Consider the following 22,537-nt stretch of genomic DNA (forward strand, 5'->3'; position numbering starts at 1 on the left):
GTACAGGAGTGTTATACCCCGGGGACAGAGTGTGGTGTGTGATATATACAGGAGTGTTATACCCCAGGGACAGAGTGTGGTGTGTGATATATACAGGAGTGTTATACCCCAGGGACAGAGTGTGGTGTGTGATATATACAGGAGTGTTATACCCCAGGGACAGAGTGTGGTGTGTCATATATACAGGAGTGTTATACCCCGGAGACAGAGTGTGGTGTGTGATATATACAGGAGTGTTATACCCCAGGGACAGAGTGTGGTGTGTGATATATACAGGAGTGTTATACCCCCAGGGACAGAGTGTGGTGTGTGATATATACAGGAGTGTTATACCCCCAGGGACAGAGTATGGTGTGTGATATATACAGGAGTGTTATACCCCCAGGGACAGAGTATGGTGTGTGATATATACAGGAGTGTTATACCCCGGGGACAGAGTGTGGTGTGTGATATATACAGGAGTGTTATACCCCAGGGACAGAGTGTGGTGTGTGATATATACAGGAGTGTTATACCCGAGGGACAGAGTGTGGTGTGTGATATATACAGGAGTGTTATACCCCCAGGGACAGAGTATGGTGTGTGATATATACAGGAGTGTTATACCCCGGAGACAGAGTGTGGTGTGTGATATATACAGGAGTGTTATACCCCAGGGACAGAGTGTGGTGTGTGATATATACAGGAGTGTTATACCCCAGGGACAGAGTGTGGTGTGTGATATATACAGGAGTGTTATACCACAGGGACAGAGTGTGGTGTGTGATATATACAGGAGTGTTATACCCCGGAGACAGAGTGTGGTGTGTGATATATACAGGAGTGTTATACCCCAGGGACAGAGTGTGGTGTGTGATATATACAGGAGTGTTATACCCCCAGGGACAGAGTGTGGTGTGTGATTTTTACAGGAGTGTTATACCCCAGGGACAGAGTGTGGTGTGTGATATATACAGGAGTGTTATACCCCAGGGACAGAGTGTGGTGTGTGATATATACAGGAGTGTTATACCCCAGGGACAGAGTGTGGTGTGTGATATATACAGGAGTGTTATACCCCCAGGGACAGAGTGTGGTGTGTGATATATACAGGAGTGTTATACCCCAGGGACAGAGTGTGGTGTGTGATATATACAGGAGTGTTATACCCCAGGGACAGAGTGTGGTGTGTGATATATACAGGAGTGTTATACCCCGGGGACAGAGTGTGGTGTGTGATATATACAGGAGTGTTATACCCCCAGGGACAGAGTGTGGTGTGTGATATATACAGGAGTGTTATACCCCAGGGACAGAGTGTGGTGTGTGATATATACAGGAGTGTTATACCCCGGGGACAGAGTGTGGTGTGTGATATATACAGGAGTGTTATACCCCAGGGACAGAGTGTGGTGTGTGATATATACAGGAGTGTTATACCCCGGGGACAGAGTGTGGTGTGTGATATATACAGGAGTGTTATACCCCAGGGACAGAGTGTGGTGTGTGATATATACAGGAGTGTTATACCCCCAGGGACAGAGTGTGGTGTGTGATATATACAGGAGTGTTATACCCCAGGGACAGAGTGTGGTGTGTGATATATACAGGAGTGTTATACCCCGGAGACAGAGTGTGGTGTGTGATATATACAGGAGTGTTATACCCCAGGGACAGAGTGTGGTGTGTGATATATACAGGAATGTTATACCCCCAGGGACAGAGTGTGGTGTGTGATATATACAGGAGTGTTATACCCCAGGGACAGAGTGTGGTGTGTGATATATACAGGAGTGTTATACCCCGGAGACAGAGTGTGGTGTGTGATATATACAGGAGTGTTATACCCCGGGGACAGAGTGTGGTGTGTGATATATACAGGAGTGTTATACCCCAGGGACAGAGTGTGGTGTGTGATATATACAGGAGTGTTATACCCCGGGGACAGAGTGTGGTGTGTGATATATACAGGAGTGTTATACCCCAGGGACAGAGTGTGGTGTGTGATATATACAGGAGTGTTATACCCCCAGGGACAGAGTGTGGTGTGTGATATATACAGGAGTGTTATACCCCAGGGACAGAGTGTGGTGTGTGATATATACAGGAGTGTTATACCCCGGAGACAGAGTGTGGTGTGTGATATATACAGGAGTGTTATACCCCAGGGACAGAGTGTGGTGTGTGATATATACAGGAATGTTATACCCCCAGGGACAGAGTGTGGTGTGTGATATATACAGGAGTGTTATACCCCAGGGACAGAGTGTGGTGTGTGATATATACAGGAGTGTTATACCCCGGAGACAGAGTGTGGTGTGTGATATATACAGGAGTGTTATACCCCGGAGACAGAGTGTGGTGTGTGATATATACAGGAGTGTTATACCCCAGGGACAGAGTGTGGTGTGTGATATATACAGGAGTGTTATACCCCAGGGACAGAGTGTGGTGTGTGATATATACAGGAGTGTTATACCCCAGGGACAGAGTGTGGTGTGTGATATATACAGGAGTGTTATACCCCGGGGACAGAGTGTGGTGTGTGATATATACAGGAGTGTTATACCCCAGGGACAGAGTGTGGTGTGTGATATATACAGGAGTGTTATACCCCAGGGACAGAGTGTGGTGTGTGATATATACAGGAGTGTTATACCCCAGGGACAGAGTGTGGTGTGTGATATATACAGGAGTGTTATACCCCAGGGACAGAGTGTGGTGTGTGATATATACAGGAGTGTTATACCCCAGGGACAGAGTGTGGTGTGTGATATATACAGGAGTGTTATACCCGGGGGACAGAGTGTGGTGTGTGATATATACAGGAGTGTTATACCCCCAGGGACAGAGTGTGGTGTGTGATATATACAGGAGTGTTATACCCCCAGGGACAGAGTGTGGTGTGTGATATATACAGGAGTGTTATACCCCGGAGACAGAGTGTGGTGTGTGATATATACAGGAGTGTTATACCCCAGGGACAGAGTGTGGTGTGTGATATATACAGGAGTGTTATACCCCCAGGGACAGAGTGTGGTGTGTGATATATACAGGAGTGTTATACCCCAGGGACAGAGTGTGGTGTGTGATATATACAGGAGTGTTATACCCCCAGGGACAGAGTGTGGTGTGTGATATATACAGGAGTGTTATACCCCAGGGACAGAGTGTGGTGTGTGATATATACAGGAGTGTTATACCCCAGGGACAGAGTGAGGTGTGTGATATATACAGGAGTGTTATACCCCGGGGGACAGAGTGTGGTGTGTGATATATACAGGAGTGTTATACCCCAGGGACAGAGTGCGGTGTGTGATATATACAGGAGTGTTATACCCCAGGGACAGAGTGTGGTGTGTGATATATACAGGAGTGTTATACCCCAGGGGACAGAGTGTGGTGTGTGATATATACAGGAGTGTTATACCCCCAGGGACAGAGTGTGGTGTGTCATATATACAGGAGTGTTATACCCCGGGGACAGAGTTTGGTGTGTGATATATACAGGAGTGTTATACCCCAGGGGACAGAGTGTGGTGTGTGATATATACAGGAGTGTTATACCCCGGAGACAGAGTGTGGTGTGTGATATATACAGGAGTGTTATACCCCAGGGACAGAGTGTGGTGTGTGATATTTCCAGGAGTGTTATACCCCCAGGGACAGAGTGTGGTGTGTGATATATACAGGAGTGTTATACCCCAGGGACAGAGTGTGGTGTGTGATATATACAGGAGTGTTATACCCCAGGGACAGAGTGTGGTGTGTGATATATACAGGAGTGTTATACCCCAGGGACAGAGTGTGGTGTGTGATATATACAGGAGTGTTATGCCCCCAGGGACAGAGTGTGGTGTGTGATATATACAGGAGTGTTATACCCCAGGGACAGAGTGTGGTGTGTGATATATACAGGAGTGTTATACCCCGGAGACAGAGTGTGGTGTGTGATATATACAGGAGTGTTATACCCCGGAGACAGAGTGTGGTGTGTGATATATACAGGAGTGTTATACCCCGGAGACAGAGTGTGGTGTGTGATATATACAGGAGTGTTATACCCCAGGGACAGAGTGTGGTGTGTGATATATACAGGAGTGTTATACCCCCAGGGACAGAGTGTGGTGTGTGATATATACAGGAGTGTTATACCCCGGAGACAGAGTGTGGTGTGTGATATATACAGGAGTGTTATACCCCAGGGACAGAGTGTGGTGTGTCATATATACAGGAGTGTTATACCCCGGGGGACAGAGTGTGGTGTGTGATATATACAGGAGTGTTATACCCCAGGGACAGAGTGTGGTGTGTCATATATACAGGAGTGTTATACCCCGGAGACAGAGTGTGGTGTGTGATATATACAGGAGTGTTATACCCCAGGGACAGAGTGTGGTGTGTGATATATACAGGAGTGTTATACCCCAGGGACAGAGTGTGGTGTGTGATATATACAGGAGTGTTATACCCCAGGGACAGAGTGTGGTGTGTGATATACACAGGAGTGTTATACCCGGGGGACAGAGTGTGGTGTGTGATATATACAGGAGTGTTATACCCCGGGGACAGAGTGTGGTGTGTGATATATACAGGAGTGTTATACCCCAGGGACAGAGTGTGGTGTGTGATATATACAAGAGTGTTATACCCCAGGGACAGAGTGTGGTGTGTGATATATACAAGAGTGTTATACCCCGGGGACAGAGTGTGGTGTGTGATATATACAAGAGTGTTATACCCCGGGGACAGAGTGTGGTGTGTGATATATACAGGAGTGTTATACCCCAGGGGTCAGAGTGTGGTGTGTGATATTTACAGGAGTGTTATACCCCGGGGATAGGGGGAGTGTGCTGTGTGTGATATGTACAAGGGGAAACATCCTTTCAGCATCTATCCCTTCAGGATCTTACATGTTTCAATAAGATCACCTCTCATTCTTCTAAACTCCATGTGTCCAGGCCCAACTTGTCCAACCTTTCCTCATAAGATAACCCCCTCATCCCAGGAATCAGTCGAGTGAACCTTCTCTGAACCGCCTCCAAACCAGTTATGTCCTTTCTCAAATGAAGAGACCAAAACTGCACACAGAATTCTCGATGTGGTCTCACCAATGCCCTGTGCAACTGTCGCAAAACATCTCGACTTTTATATTCCATTCCTCTTGCAATAAATGACGACGTTCCATTTGCCTTCCTAATCACTTGCTGTACCTGCAGACTAACTTTTTGTGATTCATGTACTCGGACACCCAGATCCCTCTGTACCTCAGAGTTCTGCATTCTCTCTCCATTTAAATAATATACTGCTTTTCTATTCCTCCTGCCAAAGTGGACAAGTTCACATTTTCCCACATGTCACATTTTTGCCCACTCACTTAACCTATCTATATCCCTTTGCAGACTCCTTTGTCCTCTTCACAACTTACTTTCCTACCTTCATTTGCGTCATCAGCAAATTCAGCAACCGTACGTTCGGTCCCTTCATCCAAGTCATTGATATAGATTGTAAATAGTTGAGGCCCAAGCACTCCATTCGTTACATCTTGCCAACCTGAAAATGACCCATTTATGTTTCCTGTTAGCTAACCAATCCTTTACCCATGCTAATATGTTACCCCCGACACCATGAGCTCTTATTTTGTGTCGTCGCCTTTGATGTGGCACCTTTTCAAAAGCCTTCTGGAAATCCACGTACACCACATCCACAGGATCCCCTTTATCCACGTTGCTTGTTCCTTCCTCAAAGAACTCTAATAAATTAGTCAAACACAATTTCTCTTTTACAAAGCGTGTTGACTCTGCCTGATTGCATTGAGATTTTCTAAGTGTCTTGCTGCTGAGTGTGTGTTTTAAACATACAGGAGCTTTATACCGCAGTAAGAGATATGTGATGGAGCTTGACTCTGAGTCAGAAGGTCGGGGGTTCGAGCCCCCACTCCAGAGACTCGAGCCCCATAAACCAGGCCCGACACTCCCCCCGTGCCAGTACTGAGGGAGTACTGCACTGTCAGAGGTGCCGTCTTTCGGACGAGACGTTAAACCATCAGAAGGATGTGAAAGATCCCATGGCCACTATTGGAAGAGCAGGGGTGGGGGTTCTCCCCGATGCCCTGGGGCCAATATTTATCCCTCAACCAACACCTAAAGAAACCAGAAGATCTGGTCATTTATCACAATGCTGTTTGTGGGATCTTGCTGTGCGCAAATTGGCTGCTGCGTTTCCTACATTACAACAGTGACCACACTTCAAAAAAAAAAGTACTTCATTGGCTGTGAAACGCTTTGGGACGTCCTGAAGTGGTGAAAGGGGTTGGAGAAATGGGAGTTCATTTCTTTCGAGCATCACATGGCATTAAGAGGGTGGAATATTGTAACGAGTGATTTTGGGTGTGGTAACATACACAGGTGATTATATAACCCAGTAATGCATGGTATGTTACATAGGAAGCCAATACTTCAGAGTGTTAGATCATATATGCAGGAGCAGTGTCCCTGATTTTAACCCAGTCGAATGGATGCAGCGAACAGTTCCAAGTTGGCCAGATAGCATTAAGATTCAGTCATGTGTTGTGGCCTGGAGTCACATGTAGGGCAGATTGGTGAGGAGGTGAAAAGAGATGGGGGAAGGAGTCACATTCCCTTCCGCAAAGGACATTATTGAACCAGTTGGGTTTTAATAGCAGGCTGGTAGCTTTTGTGGTCATTTTGCCAAGTGACACATGGACTCATTTACAGGGCGAGAGTCACAAGACGACTGGAGGGGACGTTGAAAGTAGTGGGGCGTATAATGGTTATAACTTTACTCTGTATCTAACCCTGTACCTGTCCCTGGGAGTGTTTGACGGGACAGTGGAGAGGGAGCTTTACTCTGTATCTAACCCTGTACCTGCCCTGGGAGTGTTTGATGGGACAGTGTAGAGGGAGCTTTACTCTGTATCTAACCCTGTACCTGCCCTGGGAGTGTTTGATGGGACAGTGTAGAGGGAGCTTTACTCTGTATCTAACCCTGTACCTGCCCTGGGAGTGTTTGACGGGACAGTGTAGAGGGAGCTTTACTCTGTATCTAACCCTTGCTCAATGGGACAGGCTGCCTAAATTGGAAAGTGTTCCATGGCCCAGTACTAACTTTTGTTGAGCACGAACAACAGATATTAAATAAAACCCAACAACACACCAGACTGATTCACATTTTTTTTAAACTGATCCAAATTGAGTTTTACAACAAATGCCAATACACAGAAACCCTTTCACAGCTTTAAACACAATAAACAAATTATTGGTGGCTGCAGGAGTGGAGCTTTGTTCCCACACCACTTAAAACAGTGTGGGCAACGCCCCACACCCTGGGTCAGACTGTGTCGGATTGGGCTATAGTGCCTCAGACCATTAACTCAGGATTTATACAACACACTAACGGCCAGGCAGGAAAGGGTTACAGGTTTGTCTTTTTAAACAAACACTCACATTGTAAACAAAATATACACATCCGTTAAATAATACAACACTTCAATAGAATTAAATTTTCTAACAGTTGTGCGTTCGGGCGCACAGACGTACAATAGGCCAGGCGGGGGAGGAGAGCGCACAGAACGCACTGGCGTCAAAACGGTCGCGAGAATTCGAGAAGGAAACACGGACTGGATCCGGGATGAGCCCATTTTCAGGTTTGGCTCGTTTGCCTTACCCGCCCCGGGGGTGAGAGGGAGGAGGGGAGACCAGGCTTGGACTCCCACTGAGACAAAGCAACCATTTCCCTTCAACTTTTGGTTTTCCTGTCTGTTCCGGTCACGAGGAATCCTGCAAATGTAACTCACCGCGCACCCCGTTATAAATGCAGAGACTTTCCTTTTTTAAAAAAAAGACACAAGCACGAAACAGACTGCGGTGGGTGTGGGGATCGAAGGGAATGTACCTCAAGGGGGCCGGCGGCAATAACAAAACAAAACTGGAACAGCCATCAGCACTCAACCAGAGCACTTTACAATCAGCCACCATCTAATAACAGCAGAACAGGCTCGAGGGGCTGAATGGCCTGTCCCTACAAACTATCTCAGCCGGAGAGTCTGTGAGGGAGCGCAGGAAAACAGTGGACTGAATCGTTTGGGCAGCTACAGCAAAGCTTCCTGTGCAGAACCACGCGATAGCTTTCAAAAAAAGTTTCTGCGGGCACAGTGCCAGAGCAAGAATCTCGGTGCACCTGAGCCTGTAACCCATCTACTTCTCACGAGGTATTGCTTGCATGCTCTCCACACGGCTGTCGTTCAGCCTGCGACCCCGACAGCCCTGTCCACGCAGGCTAACGGGTCGACTCGGAGCTTGAAAGGGTCTCGATCCGGGTCGTTCGAGGCTACGTGGGAACGACCGGAGGCCTAGCCGACAGACGACACTGCTTTCCCGAGCTCACCGGGTCGAGATGGAGCAGGATTCGGGGGGGGGGGGGTGGGTGGGGTTGGAGGGGTCGAGTCACCGATTGAGATCTGGCCTGGATCAGCCCCTTTGACCTCAATGAAAGGGCGAGTGTTTTAAACTCTCGGCCCCTCCGAGTGCTGACCTGTCCCACAGAAGGAGTCGCAGGACTTGGCCGTCAGGGACCCAGGGCATTCTTAACCCCATTGCAGCAGCCTCATCTCCCTCACTGGTACTGATCAGTTTGAACAAACCCTCACATTGTTTACACACAGTCTGACCCGTCGGCTGATGCACAAAAAAAAAGATTTTTTTTTTACAATTAATCCACTCTTGGGACAGTGACTTTATACAAAGCGCAAATCGATCTGCAGAACTGCTTTCAAGACGGGAATAGGGAGCAGGATCGAAGGCAAGCGGGCGGGGTGGTATATACACGGTGGGAGGGGGAAAACGGACGAGGCTCCGAGCCCCTTCAATGGGGAACGCTCGAGATCAAATCGACAGTTAAGTTAAACACATCGACACACATCACGTCAAGCAGAGGACTCGTGGTGGGGGGGGGGGGGGGGGGAAGAGGGAAAGAGTCTTCGACGAGGGTCCGGGGACGGAAGACCTCATTCGGTCTGCGGCACGGAGATGGTGGGACCCTTGGGGTCGTCGAAATGGTCCATGGTCTTGAGGCTGGTGATCATGTGGAGTCCGTAGGTGAGGATGAAGACCATGAGGAGGGTGGTGAGGAGGCCCATCCAGATGGCAGGGGTGAAGAATCCAGCACAGTCACTGGCGTATTCGAATCCCACACCTTTCAGACCGAAGCCTTGGATCTGTACGGAGATGGAGAGGGGGGAAAAGAGAAAGAGCAGCTCATAACATTGCCAGTAACTCAAATCTCATCCGACGACTTGCATCGTCCCACTCTGTCAGCTTGGCTCAGTTAGTAGCACTCCCCGAGTCAGGAGGTTCATCGAAATCACAGCACGGTATTCCTCCAGGCAAGATCATCACTTATTCCCAGGAGTGAGTTACAGGCTGGAATCTAATCGAGGGGTTCGGGGGGTTTATATATAGAATAACAGATACCCGGGAGTGAGTTACAGACTGGAATCTAATCGAGGGGTTCGGGGGGTTTATATATAGAATAACAGATACCCGGGAGTGAGTTACAGGCTGGAATCTAATCGAGGGGTTCGGGGGGTTTATATATAGAACAACAGATACCCGGGAGTGAGTTACAGACTGGAATCTAATCGAGGGGTTCGGGGGGTTTGTATATAGAATAACAGATACCCGGGAGTGAGTTACAGACTGGAATCTAATCGAGGGGTTCGGGGGGTTTATACATAGAATAACAGATACCCGGGAGTGAGTTACAGGCTGGAATCTAATCGAGGGGTTCGGGGGGTTTATACATAGAATAACAGATACCCGGGAGTGAGTTACAGGCTGGAATCTAATCGAGGGGTTCGGGGGGTTTATACATAGAATAACAGATACCCGGGAGTGAGTTACAGGCTGGAATCTAATCGAGGGGTTCGGGGGGGGTTTATATATAGAATAACAGATACCCGGGAGTGAGTTACAGACTGGAATCTAATCGAGGGGTTCGGGGGGGGTTTATATATAGAATAACAGATACCCGGGAGTGAGTTACAGGCTGGAATCTAATCGAGGGGTTCGGGGGGGGTTTATATATATAGAATAACAGATACCCGGGAGTGAGTTACAGACTGGAATCTAATCGAGGGGTTCGGGGGGGGTTTATATATAGAATAACAGATACCCGGGAGTGAGTTACAGACTGGAATCGAATCGAGGGGTTCGGGGGGTTTATATATAGAGTAACAGATACCCGGGAGTGAGTTACAGACTGGAATCTAATCGAGGGGTTCGGGGGGTTTATATATAGAATAACAATACCCGGGAGTGAGTTACAGACTGGAATCTAATCGAGGGGTTCGGGGGGGTTTATATATAGAATAACAGATACCCGGGAGTGAGTTACAGGCTGGAAGCCGGCCGAGGGGTTCGGGGGGGTTTATATATAGAATAACAGATACCCGGGAGTGAGTTACAGGCCGGAAGCCGGCCGAGGGGAGGGGCCAAGTGCTGATGCCGTACCTGAAAATCCTCGAAGAAAACTTTCCATCTGTCGATGTTGCTGGACGACTGCAGGATGGCGCTGGACTGAGGCCTGTTGGAGACGTACTTGCAGTGGTACGAGTAAATGGCGGGGGCGTAAATCTGGGTGACATTGAACACGGCCTCCGCCCTGTCGGCACTGATCTCCACCTGGTCCAGGGTGAACCACTGTTTGGCAGATACCTTGTACAGCTGGTTGGACATTTTAAATCTGGGGGGCAAAAAAAAATCCCTTTAAAGAGCGGAGTCGGGTTGAAAGACGAGGCTTCGGTGAATCCATTTAAAAAGGCGAATCTGTCCCCCGCAACCCCGGGGCGGCGGCAAGGTGAGGGCCGAGTTAGCTGGCTCCCAGTGCGGACAGCGCACCCTCCCTCCTCGGGTTACCTGGCCGAGGGAGTAGGTGGTCACCCAGCCCTGTACCCACGGGAGTGTCAGAGCCACTGGTTAAAATAGAGGGGGAGGGAAATAGTACCCACCGTGCCCACCCCACCCCCCCCCAGGGTCCGAGATTCCACCGGCCCCCCCCACTCACACACCTCCGCACGAGACACTTACGTGATCTTTACGAAACCCGAACCCTCCACGTTGCCGTAGTCCAGAACCAGGCTGAAAAAGGGGGTGGGGGGTGGGGGGAAAGAGAGATACAAGAGAGAAAATCCATTAGTAGAGCCTTCAGCGTGCCCCCGACCCCCTCCACTCCGAAGGCCCAGGGTTCCTGGCTGGGGTGCAGGTTCCGCAGGCGTTGGCCGCCTCTGCGTCCCTCGCCAGACAGGCGTTTCTTACACACGAGCCTGGTTTTTTTTTGGGGGGGGGGGGGGGAGCGGCAATTCGACTGCAGGAGGCATCGCGGTCACACCCGACCGCGCCCACACTCCCCACTGGAGCGCGATCAGCAACAGCGGGAGCCCTGGCTGATTTCTCTCCTGCTCCCCATTCCAGGGGGCGTTTAGGCCGATTGTAGCTCCACACACACCCCTGAACCAGATTGGTTATTGATTATGGGGGACACTGTTTGAGAGAAGGTACAGGATCTGATTGAGGGCCGACAGTCTAACACACACTGACACACCTCCTGTGTACGTCCAACATTTGACGTTCCACTCTGGAAAATCACCAGCTCCTTCTCCTCCCTCACCACCACTGGCTGACCAAAGCCTCTCTCCCTTCCCAACCAGCCGTTTTGCACACAGCAAGATCCCGCAAACAAGAGCGGTAACCACCTCATCTGGTGTTTTTTTTTAGTGAAGTTGGTTGAGGGATAAATATCGGCCCCAGGACCCCGGGGAGAACTCCCCCCTGCTCTTCTTCAAATAGTGGCCGTGGGATCTTTTACGTCCACCGGAGAGGGCAGACGGGGGGCCTCGGTTTAACATCTCATCCCAAAGACGGCCCCTCCGACAGTGCGGCGCTCCCTCAGCACCGACCCCCCGACAGTGCAGCGCTCCCTCAGTACCGACCCTCCCACAGTGCGGCGCTCCCTCAGTACTGACCCTCCCACAGTGCGGCGCTCCCTCAGTACCGACCCTCCGACAGTGCGGCGCTCCCTCAGCACCGACCCCCCGACAGTGCAGCGCTCCCTCAGTACCGACCCTCCCACAGTGCGGCGCTCCCTCAGTACTGACCCTCCCACAGTGCGGCGCTCCCTCAGTACCGACCCTCCCACAGTGCGGCGCTCCCTCAGTACCGACCCTCCCACAGTGCGGCGCTCCCTCAGTACTGACCCTCCCACAGTGCGGCGCTCCCTCAGTACTGACCCTCCCACAGTGCGGCGCTCCCTCAGTACCGACCCTCCCACAGTGCGGCGCTCCCTCAGTACTGACCCTCCCACAGTGCGGCGCTCCCTCAGTACTGACCCTCCGACAGTGCGGCGCTCCCTCAGTACCGACCCTCCGACAGTGCGGCGCTCCCTCAGTACTGACCCTCCCACAGTGCGGCGCTCCCTCAGTACTGACCCTCCCACAGTGCGGCGCTCCCTCAGCACCGACCCCCCGACAGTGCGGCGCTCCCTCAGCACCGACCCCCCGACAGTGCGGCGCTCCCTCAGCACCGACCCCCCGACAGTGCGGCGCTCCCTCAGCACCGACCCACCGACAGTGCGGCGCTCCCTCAGCACCGACCCCCCGACAGTGCGGCGCTCCCTCAGTACTGACCCCCCGACAGTGCGGCGCTCCCTCAGTACCGACCCTCCGACAGTGCGGCGCTCCCTCAGTACTGACCCTCCGACAGTGCGGCGCTCCCTCAGTACTGACCCTCCGACAGTGCGGCGCTCCCTCAGTACTGACCCTCCGACAGTGCGGCGCTCCCTCAGTACCGACCCTCCGACAGTGCGGCGCTCCCTCAGTACTGACCCTCCCACAGTGCGGCGCTCCCTCAGTACCGACCCTCCGACAGTGCGGCGCTCCCTCAGTACCGACCCTCCGACAGTGCGGCGCTCCCTCAGTACTGACCCCCCGACAGTGCGGCGCTCCCTCAGCACTGACCCTCCCACAGTGCGGCGCTCCCTCAGTACCGACCCTCCGACAGTGCGGCGCTCCCTCAGTACTGACCCTCCGACAGTGCGGCGCTCCCTCAGTACTGACCCCCCGACAGTGCGGCGCTCCCTCAGTACCGACCCTCCGACAGTGCGGCGCTCCCTCAGTACCGACCCTCCGACAGTGCGGCGCTCCCTCAGTACCGCCCCTCCGACAGTGCGGCGCTCCCTCAGTACTGACCCTCCGACAGTGCGGCCCTCCCTCAGTACTGACCCTCCGACAGTGCGGCGCTCCCTCAGTACTGACCCTCCGACAGTGCGGCGCTCCCTCAGTACTGACCCCCCGACAGTGCGGCGCTCCCTCAGTACTGACCCTCCGACAGCGCGGCGCTCCCTCAGTACCGACCCTCCGACAGTGCGGCGCTCCCTCAGTACTGACCCTCCGACAGTGCGGCGCTCCCTCAGTACTGACCCTCCGACAGTGCGGCGCTCCCTCAGTACCGACCCTCCGACAGTGCGGCGCTCCCTCAGTACTGACCCTCCGACAGTGCGGCGCTCCCTCAGTACTGACCCTCCGACAGTGCGGCGCTCCCTCAGTACTGACCCACCGACAGTGCAGCGCTCCCTCAGTACCGACCCACCGACAGTGCGGCGCTCCCTCAGTACTGACCCTCCGACAGTGCGGCGCTCCCTCAGTACCGACCCTCCGACAGTGCGGCGCTCCCTCAGTACCGACCCTCCGACAGTGCGGCGCTCCCTCAGTACCGACCCTCCGACAGTGCGGCGCTCCCTCAGTACCGACCCTCCGACAGTGCGGCGCTCCCTCAGTACCGCCCCTCCGACAGTGCGGCGCTCCCTCAGTACCGACCCTCCGACAGTGCGGCGCTCCCTCAGTACTGCCCCTCCGACAGTGCGGCGCTCCCTCAGTACTGACCCTCCGACAGTGCGGCGCTCCCTCAGTACTGACCCTCCGACAGTGCGGCGCTCCCTCAGTACTGACCCTCCGACAGTGCGGCGCTCCCTCAGCACCGACCCCCCGGCCTTCTGCCTCGGGAAGGGAGGGCGAGACCGAGTGAGCCACAGTTCAGACGGTCTAAGGACGCACGCCTGTCTGCGGGAACGTAGAGGGAGGGAGCAGCGGGCGCTTTGGGAGGCACGTACTTGGCGGTGGTGTTTGCGCAGGTGGAGTCGCTGACTTTGACAGAAGCCCCCGGGCCAAACGTCCTGTTGGTCAAGTCCACCAGCTTGTCGGTCACTGAGATCTGGACCTTTGCTGCCCAGAACAGGATGCAGGGAATGCCCGCAGAGCTGTTGAAGACGACCGGAGGATACGTCACCTCCGTCTCCTTCGCGAGAAGCTGCCGGCTGGAGTGCAGCACGGCGGCAGAGACCTCTCGGACGATCTGCGGAGAGACAAAAGTTAAAATCGGCAACACCAGGGCCGGGCACAGACGCTCAACGACAAACACCGGGCGAAGGCAGCACCTCTACAGGAAGGACTCCCATTACAGCCCCCTTTCACCACCTCAGGACGTCCCGAAACGTTTCACAGCCAACAAAGTACTTTTTTTTTTTGAAGTGTGCTCACTGTTGTAATGTAGGAAACGCGGCAGGCGATTTGCGCACAGCAAGATCCCATAAACAGCGATGAGATAAACGACCAGATCATCTGTTATTAGGTGTTGGTTGAGGGATAAATATCGGCCCCAGGACACCGGGGAGAACTCCCCCTCCCACCCTCCCAGTCCTGCTGCTCTTCCATTAGTGGCATCTTTTACATCCAACTGAGAGGGCAGATGGGTCCTCGGTTTAACGTCTCATCCGAAAGACGGCCCAGTTTGGAGTCTGCTAACCCCAGCGACCGTCATCAGAACCAGGAAACGCTCCAACACTTACCCGGGACGGCCTCGACGCGGTGAGTATCGCGGTGAAAGGGACTCCCTCGGACTTCAGCGTCTCCAACACTTGCCCGACGACGTTATCTGTAAGGCAGCACGGAACCAGGGAGGTAATGCGAGCCCCACCCAGCACTGAAACAGTCAAGGTAACCCCTCCTCCTCCTCCTCCTCCTCCTCCACCACCCCGCTAGCTGTAAGCGGCCGCACTGCACGCGCGACCCTGGACAGGGATGGCTGGCTGTTCAACCACGGGGGGCATCGCAACCCAAGCCCGCCCATGACCAACATCTGAACTTAAGAACACGGCAATTTCCCCCTCCCGAGCCCCACCTGACCCCAGCTAACTCGTCTGTCTGTCTGTCTGTCTCTCTCTCTGTCTGTCTGTCTCCCAGCCGTCTGAAAACGCCGCAGTGGGCCGGACGGATTTACTCTCGACGCCCCCCTGTCGTTAACGGGCCGACTTCTGCTCTTTTCTGTCGACGTCTTTAAGATTACGAGGGGCTTTTATGGGGTGGACGTAGAGAAGATGTTTCCACTTGTGGGGGAGACCAGAACGAGGGGGGGCCATCGATATAAGAGAGTCACTAATAAATCCAATCGGGGAATTCAGGAGAAACTTCTTTACCCAGAGAGCGGTGAGAATGTGGAACTCGCTCCCACATGGAGTGGTCGAGGGGAATAGAATCGATGGATTTAAGGGGAAGCTCGATAAACACATGAGGGAGAAAGGGATAGAAGGATAGGGTGATATGGAGTAGGCTCGTGTGGAGCATAAACACCAGCACGGAGCAGATGGGCCGAATGGCCTGTTTCCATGCTGTGCGTTCTCTGTAAATCAGCAAAACTTACCATTGCCGGTGAGAGCTTCTTTCGGTGGCATCAAAATGGAGCTGAGGAGGGACACAAGCAAACAGGTTATACTCTGAACAGCACAACCGTATCGCTACTGACCATCCCCAGTCTCACACGCCCTCTCTCGTCCTTCGCTTCTCCACCGCTCGGGCTGCGCCGATCACACTGGTCGTTCTGTCCAACACGACACGCGCTTCCCCTTCCTGCTAAAGGAGTCTCTCCAGAAAGTCCAACTCTGACTGGAACTCCTCTCACACAAAGCTGGGCCAGGACGCAAAGAGAAGGCTCGTTCGACAGCACCTCCCAGACCCGCGACCTCCACCGCCCAGGAGGACGAGGGGAGCAGGCGCACGGGAGCACCAGCACCACCTCCCTCCCTCCCTCCCCCTCGAGATCAAGACGCACCAGGCCGTTTCCTACTCTAACCCGGGTCGGGTCAGACGTCAGAACCTGATACCGTAAGGATAGCTGACTGGCACTGATCAAACACCAGGTGCCCCACGCCGGTTAATAACCCGAGCTTCGCCAGGAAGTGCCAGTGGCTTCGGGGGGGGCGGACGGGCCCCTGGAAGAGGGGCAGCGGGACCCTCGATGGAGGCAACGCCAACGCGGGGCAGACGAGCCCGGCCTCGAACGAGCCGACCTGCGGACAGCGACCCAGCCCGCAGTGCGGGACAAGTCAGCGAAAGGACAAATACGGAGAGTCGGAAACACGGCAGGGTTCAGGGTTCAGGGTCAGACGATAACGGACTCGAACTCGCTCTTTCCCAGGGAGCTCCGAGCCGGATCTCCTCCCCTCCCTTTCCTGGGGAAAACGCTGCAGCCAATTTGCGCACAGCAAGATCCCACAATCAGCAATGAGATAAACGAACAGATAATCTGTTATTTTTTTCTTTAAGCGCTTTTGGTCGAGGGATAAATATTGGCCTCAGGACGCTGGGGAGAACTATTCTTTAAAATAGCGGCCCTGGGATCTTTTACGTCCTGCCCGTGAAGGCAGACGGCGGGACGGGGGGCTCGGTTTAACGTCTCATCTCGAAAGACGGCCCCTCCGACAGTGCGGCGCTCCCTCAGCTCCGGCACCGGGGGGAGTGTCGGGGCCTGGATTACGGGGCTCGAGTCCCTGGAGTGGGGGCTCGAACCCACGACCTTCTGACTCCGAGGGGGGGGGAAGAGGGAGACCGACTGAGCCAGTGCTGACAGGTACATCATCGGATCAAACCCCAGACGTGTTCCCACCCCCCCACAAGATCGAATGCTGCACCCCCTCCTCTGAACATGCGCCCAGGGCGGGATCGGGCGTTACCTGGAAGTGTAGGGGAGTCTGACCACCAGCAGCGAGGGGACGCTGGCGTTGAGTCGGAGGCCACGGATGGTGAGTTGGTCCACGTAGAGCGGGCTCCCGCCCGTCTGAGCCTGGAGGGAGGAGAGCAGGGAGCTGGTAGCGTGCCAGTCCACCGAGGGCAGTACCAACGACGAGGGCGAGGCTTCCAGGGCACCCTACACACTCACAGTGGGGGGAGAGGGGGGAAAGAGGGAGGGAGAGAGAGGGCAGGAGGAGAGAATAAAGAGAGGCTATCAAACACTGCAGTAAAGGATCAGAATTAATAATAACGCAACATAAACACCAGTACAGTGTTATACAGTGAGACCCGGACCCCCCAGTACTGTACCCCAGTGTTATACAGTGAGACCCGGACCCCCCAGTACTGTACCCCAGTGTTATACAGTGAGACCCGGACCCCCCAGTACTGTACCCCAGTGTTATACAGTGAGACCCGGACCCACCAGTACTGTACCCCAGTGTTATACAGTGAGACCCGGACCCCCCAGTACTGTACCCCAGTGTTATACAGTGAGACCCGGACCCACCAGTACTGTACCCCAGTGTTATACAGTGACAGACCTGGACCCACCAGTACTGTACCCCAGTGTTATACAGTGACAGACCTGGACCCCCCAGTACTGTACCCCAGTGTTATACAGTGAGAGACCTGGACCCCCCAGTACTGTACCCCAGTGTTATACAGTGAGAGACGCGGACCCACCAGTACTGTACCCCAGTGTTATACAGTGACAGACCTGGACCCCCCAGTACTGTACCCCAGTGTTATACAGTGACAGACCTGGACCCCCCAGTACTGTACCCCAGTGTTATACAGTGAGAGACCTGGACCCACCAGTACTGTACCCCAGTGTTATACAGTGACAGACCTGGACCCCCCAGTACTGTACCCCAGTGTTATACAGTGAGAGACCTGGACCCACCAGTACTGTACCCCAGTGTTATACAGTGACAGACCCGGACCCACCAGTACTGTACCCCAGTGTTATACAGTGACAGACCCGGACCCACCAGTACTGTACCCCAGTGTTATACAGTGAGAGACCTGGACCCACCAGTACTGTACCCCAGTGTTATACAGTGACAGACCCGGACCCACCAGTACTGTACCCCAGTGTTATACAGTGACAGACCTGGACCCCCCAGTACTGTACCCCAGTGTTAGACAGTGACAGACCTGGACCCCCCAGTACTGTACCCCAGTGTTATACAGTGACAGACCCGGACCCACCAGTACTGTACCCCAGTGTTATACAGAGACAGACCTGGACCCACCAGTACTGTACCCCAGTGTTATACAGTGAGAGACCTGGACCCCCCAGTACTGTACCCCAGTGTTATACAGTGACAGACCTGGACCCACCAGTACTGTACCCCAGTGTTATACAGAGACAGACCCGGACCCACCAGTACTGTACCCCAGTGTTATACAGTGACAGACCCGGACCCACCAGTACTGTACCCCAGTGTTATACAGTGACAGACCCGGACCCACCAGTACTGTACCCCAGTGTTATACAGAGACAGACCCGGACCCACCAGTACTGTACCCCAGTGTTATACAGTGACAGACCTGGACCCACCAGTACTGTACCCCAGTGTTATACAGTGACAGACCTGGACCCCCCAGTACTGTACCCCAGTGTTATACAGTGAGAGACCTGGACCCACCAGTACTGTACCCCAGTGTTATACAGTGACAGACCTGGACCCCCCAGTACTGTACCCCAGTGTTATACAGTGAGAGACCCGGACCCACCAGTACTGTACCACAGTGTTATACAGTGACAGACCCGGACCCACCAGTACTGTACCCCAGTGTTATACAGTGACAGACCCGGACCCACCAGTACTGTACCCCAGTGTTATACAGTGAGAGACCTGGACCCACCAGTACTGTACCCCAGTGTTATACAGTGACAGACCCGGACCCACCAGTACTGTACCCCAGTGTTATACAGTGAGAGACCTGGACCCCCCAGTACTGTACCCCAGTGTTATACAGTGACAGACCCGGACCCACCAGTACTGTACCCCAGTGTTATACAGTGACAGACCTGGACCCACCAGTACTGTACCCCAGTGTTATACAGAGACAGACCTGGACCCACCAGTACTGTACCCCAGTGTTATACAGTGAGACCCGGACCCACCAGTACTGTACCCCAGTGTTATACAGTGAGAGACCTGGACCCCCCAGTACTGTACCCCAGTGTTATACAGTGACAGACCTGGACCCACCAGTACTGTACCCCAGTGTTATACAGTGACAGACCTGGACCCACCAGTACTGTACCCCAGTGTTATACAGTGAGACCCGGACCCACCAGTACTGTACCCCAGTGTTATACAGAGACAGACCTGGACCCACCAGTACTGTACCCCAGTGTTATACAGAGACAGACCCGGACCCACCAGTACTGTACCCCAGTGTTATACAGTGACAGACCCGGACCCACCAGTACTGTACCCCAGTGTTATACAGTGACAGACCCGGACCCACCAGTACTGTACCCCAGTGTTATACAGAGACAGACCCGGACCCACCAGTACTGTACCCCAGTGTTATACAGTGACAGACCCGGACCCACCAGTACTGTACCCCAGTGTTATACAGTGACAGACCCGGACCCACCAGTATTGTACCCCAGTGTTATACAGTGACAGACCCGGACCCACCAGTACTGTACCCCAGTGTTATACAGTGACAGACCCGGACCCCCCAGTACTGTACCCCAGTGTTATACAGTGACAGACCCGGACCCACCAGTACTGTACCCCAGTGTTATACAGTGACAGACCTGGACCCACCAGTACTGTACCCCAGTGTTATACAGTGACAGACCTGGACCCACCAGTACTGTACCCCAGTGTTATACAGTGACAGACCTGGACCCCCCAGTACTGTACCCCAGTGTTATACAGTGACAGACCTGGACCCACCAGTACTGTACCCCAGTGTTATACAGTGACAGACCTGGACCCACCAGTACTGTACCCCAGTGTTATACAGTGACAGACCTGGACCCACCAGTACTGTACCCCAGTGTTATACAGTGACAGACCTGGACCCACCAGTACTGTACCCCAGTGTTATACAGTGACAGACCCGGACCCCCCAGTACTGTACCCCAGTGTTATACAGTGACAGACCTGGACCCACCAGTACTGTACCCCAGTGTTAGACAGTGAGAGACCTGGACCCACCAGTACTGTACCCCAGTGTTATACAGTGACAGACCTGGACCCACCAGTACTGTACCCCAGTGTTAGACAGTGAGAGACCTGGACCCACCAGTACTGTACCCCAGTGTTATACAGTGACAGACCTGGACCCACCAGTACTGTACCCCAGTGTTAGACAGTGACAGACCAAGTAATCGTCAGGCTCCGCTCCTATAACGAGTAATCCTATCTCAGCCAAGACACCAGGGAGGGACAATCTGGTCTCGCCTCCCCTACCCCGGCCCCGGGGGTCACATTCGGGAGAGATGGGGTACGAGGGGTATCGGTTGCCTACCTGTAAGTTGGGGAACGCACTCTCCTGCTTGTTCCCGTACGCCCCACCGTACACCGTAAAATCGTCCACGCTGAGCTAGGAACAAAGACAGAAATCGGTCAGGGCTAAACTGGATTATTGGTTGATTGCCGTTCCCCTAGCTGCTCCATGGTGCTGATGGGGCCTCTTCCAGGGAAGGACACTGAAGCAGCCATTGTAAAAGGGATTCGAGGAGCAATTGGATACATCGAGGAATATGGGGAGAAGGTGGGTAGATGGGATTATTTTTTTTTTTTAAATTCATTCGTGGGATGTGGGCGTCGCTGGCGAGGCCGGCATTTATTGCCCATCCCTAATTGCCCTTGAGAAGGTGGTGGTGAGCCGCCTTATTGAACCGCTGCAGTCCGTGTGGTGACGGTTCTCCCACAGTGCTGTTAGGAAGGGAGTTCCAGGATTTTGACCCAGTGACGATGAAGTAACGGCCGATATATTTCCAAGTCGGGATGGTGTGTGACTTGGAGGGGAACGTGCAGGTGGTGTTGTTCCCATGTGCCTGCTGCTCTTGTCCTTCTAGGTGGTAGAGGTCGCGGGTTTGGGAGGTGCTGTCGAAGAAGCCTTGGCGAGTTGCTGCAGTGCATCCTGTGGATGGTACACACTGCAGCCACAGTGCGCCGGTGGTGAAGGGAGTGAATGTTTAGGGTGGTGGATGGGGTGCCAATCAAGCGGGCTGCTTTATCTTGGATGGTGTCGAGCTTCTTGAGTGTTGTTGGAGCTGCACTCATCCAGGCAAGTGGAGAGTATTCCATCACACTCCTGACTTGTGCCCTGTGGATGGTGGATGTGAGTGAGCGATGTGAGTAGGTGGGGTCGATCAGTTTAAAACGATCAGTTTAAAACAGGCTTTGCCAGTTCCTCACGGTCCAAGCAAGCGCATCCAGGAAGCCCCCTTACCTTGTCCTGAAGGAACAACAGCACAGTCTTGGGTCCTTTGCCGAGAGCTGGGTTCAAATAGGAGGAGAGCTGTGGCCCAGAGACGACATGCCCTTCGTTTGGAGCAGCGTGGGAGCCCCACAGGGAGCTGTGAACATTCACAGGAGAGAATGTTAGACGTACACCGTGCTGGGGGCTGCACTGATCCACACAGACCAGGCAGGTGCCCGGTGATAAGAACTTGGAGAGCAATGTTAACAGAGGACACCCCCCTCGCTCCACCACTGGCAGCCGTGCCTTCAGCCGCCTAGGCCCTAAGCTCTGGAATTCCCTCCCTAAACCTCTCCGCCTCTAAGACGCTCCTTAAAACCTACCTCTTTGACCAAGCTTTTGGTCACCTGTCCTAACAGCTCGTGTCAATTTTTGTCTGATTTACGTTCTTGGGACGTTTTACAGCATTAAAAGGCGCTGGATAAATGCAAGATTATGTAGGAATCGCAGCGGGAGACTGCTCTCGCTCCCTCACTGTTGCCTCCCATTCCAACACACATTGTGTTACCAACAGTTGGGGCACTGCCTGCCTCGTTGGTGCCAGGCAGATTTCTATCCCGGCTGTACGTTTTAAGGGGGCGAGGAAGGAAGAGGAGGCATCTGTATGGTCAAGGCCGGCCTGTGACGCTGCGTGTTCACCATTGCTGGAATCACATTTTGCAGCCTCGGTCCCGAGTTATCAATAATAGTGGGAACTGAAAGTCAGTGAGGGCCCCACACAGAAAGACACTGCGTCCGGGAAGTGAATCAGCAACGAGCAACCAACAACTCGAGGTTTCGTCAGAGTTCAGTATTCAATTCAACACAGTCTGACCCACTCTCAGATACCAGCTCCTCCATCACCCCCACACACAGTCTGTCCCACTCTCAGATACCAGCTCCTCCATCACCCCCACACACAGTCTGTCCCACTCTCAGATACCAGCTCCTCCATCACCCCCACACACAGTCTGTCCCACTCTA

General features: G+C 53.4%; 1 protein-coding gene across 1 annotated transcript; it reads right to left on the bottom strand.

The window, feature by feature from the left end:
- Positions 1-7,159: 7,159 nt before the first annotated feature.
- On the bottom strand, positions 7,160-21,872 carry LOC137313275 (V-type proton ATPase subunit S1-like; the record flags this gene model as incomplete). Its single annotated transcript, XM_067979400.1, has 9 exons — positions 7,160-9,214; positions 10,509-10,740; positions 11,085-11,135; positions 14,161-14,402; positions 14,896-14,981; positions 15,747-15,787; positions 17,056-17,249; positions 20,615-20,689; positions 21,545-21,872. Coding segments are annotated over 9 exons (1,459 nt in total), but the record flags the coding sequence as incomplete, so codon positions are not given.
- Positions 21,873-22,537: the final 665 nt, after the last annotated feature.

The sequence above is a fragment of the Heptranchias perlo genome, unplaced genomic scaffold, assembly GCF_035084215.1.
Source record: "Heptranchias perlo isolate sHepPer1 unplaced genomic scaffold, sHepPer1.hap1 HAP1_SCAFFOLD_455, whole genome shotgun sequence".
In the NCBI taxonomy this organism is placed as follows: Eukaryota; Metazoa; Chordata; class Chondrichthyes; order Hexanchiformes; family Hexanchidae; genus Heptranchias; species Heptranchias perlo.